The 5781-nt window shown below is 28.3% G+C and overlaps 1 protein-coding gene and 1 pseudogene across 6 annotated transcripts in view; one reads left to right on the top strand and one right to left on the bottom strand.

The window, feature by feature from the left end:
- Window positions 1-5781, top strand: part of LOC116851586 (glutamate receptor ionotropic, delta-1) — a 39782-nt gene that overhangs the window by 9174 nt on the left and 24827 nt on the right. For 5 of the 6 annotated variants that reach the window (XM_032831152.1, XM_032831151.1, XM_032831149.1 and 2 more), the window contains exons 3-4: window positions 4439-4668; window positions 4730-4874. In XM_032831152.1, coding sequence (XP_032687043.1) covers window positions 4494-4668; window positions 4730-4874 — 320 coding nt within the window. In that variant the 5' untranslated portion in view covers window positions 4439-4493. Of the gene's footprint in view, window positions 1-4359; window positions 4669-4729; window positions 4875-5781 lie in introns of all 6 variants that reach the window. The other variant, XM_032831148.1, reaches the window with a different exon arrangement.
- Window positions 1428-2660, bottom strand: LOC116851592 (annotated as a pseudogene).

Below are 5781 nucleotides of genomic sequence, written 5' to 3'. Positions count from 1 at the left end.
ACAATCTAAATAATGTTATTGCGCACAATAAAAATTGCATTATCTGAAATAAAACTTAAATGCTTTAAAAAACTTAATTATTGAAAACAAAACTTAATTACTTGAAAAATAAAAAAAATTAATTTTACTTAAAAGAGTAATGCATTGCCATAGATTTACTGTCATAATATTTGCGATTTGGTAATAGAAATCTACGCTTATTTTTAAATTTTAAACGCACCGTAGCAAATTTTTTAAATAAATTTAAACGCAAATTATGACAATCTAGAATATGATCTGTGGGAACAGAATTAAATTTATCTACTAAAAATGTATGTAAATTTATATAACGCATTTTTGAAAAATAAGGACTATAATGTCTAAAAATATTTTCTAATTGTAAAAACATTTCGAACGTTGGTTTATTAACAAAATATAAAGTGTTTGCATTGTAACATTTAATTCTCGTAAGTTCAGAAAATTTAAAGTTTAACGGTCTTTTTGATCCAGCAGATTCTCTACAATTATTGCATGAAGTGCATGTTTTTATAATAGATCTCAAACAATAACAATATTATATAAACAATTTATATCTTTGTTATCATAATCTATTATTGAATTATTATTAAAAGGAGGAATTTCATCTATGATTGCAGAAGATGATTTAGAAGAATAATGTACGTCTTCTTCTTTATATTTTAAATATTCTAAAAAGCCATTAAGGTATTCACTATTATCAGTCTCATAATTTCCTGTTGATATTGATTTTGTATACATTGTAATAGCAATAAGTTTTAAATTATTTTTGAATTGCAAAGCATCTAAAATTGAATTTTTATATCGCAGAAGTGAGAATAGATTTTCTATGCAGCCTTGTGTAAGACGACCAGTCAAAATAAACTGAAAATTGCGATGTTTTAAAAGATATTCCACTAAATTAATGATTGAGGTTGTTGAAAGTATGACACCTCTTTGAATAGGTTTAAACATTTCTTTATTACCTATTTTTATTGTTGTAAAAAGATCAATTATCTCACGAAGAAAATAAATGCTAGCATTGTATACGTCTTCATTTTTTATACCTAGTGCTGTACAACATGATCTAGAAGTCATTAATGAAAACCACTTAGATATTTGTTTAACAAACCATGCCGTAGTAATAAATTCTGGTTTATGGTTTTCATTTGCTAAAAATTTTAATGAACTACTGACATAGGTAGAGAAAACATTTCTTGCTTTATTCACTCGCATTTTATTATAAGTATTAGTAGTTACAACATCATCAATTTGTAATTTAGGTGTTAGTAAAAATTCCAAATCTTTCTGAGATTGAATTAATTCATTAAAATGTGCAATTTCAACTTTATTACATGGTAATTTATATTTTTTTACAAATTCTTTTGGCAAGATAAAAAATTTGTTGTTAATTAATGATTCTTTTAAATTTTTTAGAAGATGTGGTACATCTGCAATAAAATATAAAAATCGATTGGAATCAAAGGGATGAGGAATATAATTGTTAACACTACAATTTCTTCCTATACTTATCCCACAATATTTCCATACTTTGCAATTTCCCGGACCCATGTCAGAAGTTATATAATTGACATGGAGACCAATTATTTCAGCTTTACGTACTATCTGAAAAATTACATCTTTAAGAATTGCTCCAGCAAATGAATCGCCTGTATAATAACCGACAATATGCTTCCATCGATTAGCAGTATCTGTCAGTATAAATGTTAAAGCATGTGTCGCTATACCTTCTTGATTTGGAAATGTTATATTTCCCAATATTGTTTTTATTGAACAGTCATAAACATGTTTTGGTGTTATACTCATTTCATCAATGACAAGTCCACATTCTCTATCAATGTCATTTTGAAATGAAGATACTTTAAATTGTAAAAAATCAAACATTTCGTCTGAAACTCCACTCCTAAATTTTAAATTTTCCAATCTTCGTTGTAAAGTGCGCAAACTTGGAAATGGTATTCCTTGTTGAAGAATTTCATTGTAGCCATTTTTACCACATGTAAACCTCAATCTAAGTGCACGTTGAATAGTTTCATTACACCAATTTCTTGTTTTTCGTTTTTTTGTCAATAAAGCTTTAATTTGATCCTTGTTGAATACTGTCATTAAAGCCTTTTTATACTTATCATTGTTAATTTTATCTTCAAGTGATTGTGCTTTAGATCTTAAAACTCTAATCTTTTTTCGCAAAAGAGTTAAATGGATTTGCATTTTTCGATTTATTTCTTCTAATACCTTGTTATGTATGTTCTTATCTTTTTCTTTACCTCCATCAATCTTATTTGTATTTGAAATGCATTCTGTTGATAATGTATTACAGAATTCATTGCTTGTCGAAAGTTCAGTTTCATCTATAGCTTCAACAGTTTCATCTATAGCCATCTAAAAATATATATTTATTAAAACATTTAAATATATTTTTTATTATTCATTTTTTTATTTATTTTATCATTGATTTTACCTGCTTATCATTTACTATAATTTGATTTCTATTGGAATTATGATGTACTAATCTATGTTCTTCTTCAATAACATCAGATCTTTGATTATTGAAAGCAATTTTTTCCTTCAGAAAGTATTCAAAAATTGTTGGCAATGCATTTGGTTTTAATTTTTTTTTTATTGTCTATTCTTTGTTCCCACATTTCAGGAGAAAAATGTACCTATATAATGACACAAAAGTTAATTAAAAAATTATATCATGATTATTATAGTATTTGATTTAGATTCACATGTAATAATACATAATTGAAAAAATTATAAAAAAACGAAGAATTAAATTCATAATAAAATTGACTATACATGTTAATAAGAACATATTTTTATGTATTACATTAACTTTTTATTATGACATTGTAAATATTTATGAAACAAATAATAACTTTACCTCACATAAATATGAATTTTATGATGGTGTCCCATTTTTATATTTACTATTGATACTTTTTATCCATTCCATTCGACGTTTTGGGTTTCTCGGAAATTTTTTTATAATATATCTCTTTTTAAATGAATTGTTGCAAAATGGAATTGTATATCCATCCATATTTCTACAAAAATATTATAAGAGATCCAAACAAATTTGCTGCATAACCATATTCATGAAGAAAATTATCAAATCACATTTTTATTATATGAATACATGTAAAATACGATTAGATAATATTAATTCTTTATGAATATAGTTATGTAATATACAAATTTACCTGGATAGGTCCTAACTGTATTATAAAATGTATTTACACCTGCTGTTGCACCTAACCTTATAACTGAAGCTGACAGCAATATTGTTGAATAAACTGAGACCATAAATATCTCTTTCTCTCTCGCAGGATTTCGCTTAAACATGGCGGAAGTTTTCATATGGCGCCACTCTGATTAAAGCCTCTCTAGTTTCATTATACCCCAGGTTCCCCTATACAGCTGTTTGTTATCCCAAACAATACAGATCTCCACAGGACATCTTAAGGACATTCTAAAAATGTTCCTACAACGTAACGTCCCCAGGACATTCTCTGATCTGTCTGGGATGTAGATAATCTAAATTAGATATAGAACTAACTTGATCCTTTACATATAAATTGTAATATTCTATATCTACGCGTAGATAAAACGTAAACTACGTATGAGATATTATCTATGAAGATAACATGTAATTTAAAGATACCATTTAAAGAATATATGCTTGACTGTAAAACTTATTTAAAAAAATTAATATTTTTAGTTCATCTTTAGAATTTGTGTAAATTTATAAACATTGTTTCCTAAATAAATTAGAGTTCACAGGATTCTTTGATTACATTTTTACTTTCAGAGTTAAATCTATCAATTTGTCATACAAATAAAATAAAAGTTTCCTGCAGTTTGCTATCTTTCACATAAATATTATGTTTATAATTATTGCTTGAAATAGATCTATTAAGTTTAATTGTCAGTAAAATGATTTATGATTAAAATTGTTAAATTTAACTGTTAATTAAACGATCTCTGATTTTTTCGCTCATATCAATCGTCAATTGAATAGTCATTAGTTGAATTCGTTGAAATCAACCGTCAATTAAACATTCTTTTATTAAATTTGCTCCAATTAATCGTCAACTTTGTTGAATTAAAACATATTTGTTCAAATAAATTTTAACTGATTTAAATTGATCACTTTTTAATTGATATTTTTATAACTCGATTTCGAAAAAACCCATAATTCTAGTACGATATTTTCGAGCAATCATTATAGTTTTAATATTCCTTTTAATATTCCTTCATTTATATAATATTTTTAATATTCCTTCATTTAAATAATAAATATGCCAAGTTATAAATCGATACGTTGCGGAATTTTTTTAGATAAAAATTTCTGAAATAAATCTATTTTTTCGAGAGTCCAAAAGTAACAGATCTCTTGATAGTATTTCATCGATGTTAGTGGAAACAGGCAGATACTAGCTGGCACAGAGATAGTGTAGTGGTGAAAGTACATCATGAAAGCGAACTCGATATTCGTTATTTCGTTGCTCGTCATTGGCCAAATATTAGCCAGCAAAGAAAACATCATGACAACCGCAAGAGTGAAATCTTGGATATCGCCAGGGAACTTTACGACGATAATCCAGAAGTCGTTTCGTTATTCCAAGTGCTGCAACATTTATCTGAGCGGTTGGTATATGTACGCACGTGCCCGTAATTAATATGTTCTAATCGAGTATTTTTATTTCAGAATCAATTCATAGCGTGGAGATGTTGTTCAACCAATTTAGAGAGACGTATCGATATGATTATCTGCTGCGCAGAATGACTTATGAGTGTCAGGGGTACTTTTTATTAGGACCGACGGATAAGGAGATAGAAAAGGCGATGAACATGTAATAAGCAAGTTACATCTTGATAAATGGTAGACGATAGGAACGTAGCTCGTCATGATTGTAATTGCACACAAATAATGAATAATTGAACAAATGAATTTTCTTACTGCGATTAGTAGAGTAGTGTTTCAACTGGCAGAGTAGTGTTGCAAAAATGTCAATTAATCTTTTCTCAATTTTGTGGATAAAATCTGTTTTGTCTACGGGTTTTGTCTTAGGAATTACGCAATCAAATGCGTAAAATTAAATAGCAATTTATTCTGAAGGGTAAGAAGGATTGACAGGCGACTTGTCTCTACGCGATCTCTTAGTCGACCTAGTTGATTGAATCCATGTGCTTTTGTCTGTGTGCGTGTTTTTATGGATAATATGCAGGCCCTGATTCATTTTTTGACTGGCCAGATTAGATTTCTGAAATCTCTGAAAACAGTTGCTGCTGTCGGGACTAAATAATCGTTACCCTCGCTGTTGCAACAATAACGGAACAGTATTTGTTAAAAGATCGCGTTACGATTGCAACTGAATTTTCTGAGTAAAATCCCCTAACAGTACAGATATTTAGAGGATATCCTAAGAATGTTCTACATCTTAAGAATGTTCTCAGGTAACCTCTGGAAGATCTTGATTTGTTAGGGTCACAATGATGTCAAGATGAGAAAATGATCGAATCGTGATTGAAAAATGATATTCTTAGTAATTTCCTCGTCATTTTGACGTCATCATAATTTTTTGCTCTACCTGGAATGCGATTAACAAAAGCTGACAAAACGTCTGAATAATTCCTTTCTACTGACACTCATTGCTTACAATGTAATCCTGAAACGGATGCATCTCTCGCTCAAACATTATTGGACCCACGCGGTACTAACAAAGGATATTTACGAAAAATATTACATCTACTTTAAAA

The sequence above is a fragment of the Odontomachus brunneus genome, unplaced genomic scaffold (assembly GCF_010583005.1).
Source record: "Odontomachus brunneus isolate Ranch 3 - 2012 unplaced genomic scaffold, Obru_v1 Obru_scaffold_179, whole genome shotgun sequence".
Lineage (NCBI taxonomy): Eukaryota > Metazoa > Arthropoda > Insecta > Hymenoptera > Formicidae > Odontomachus > Odontomachus brunneus.
This window is presented reverse-complemented; position numbering and strand designations above follow the sequence as displayed.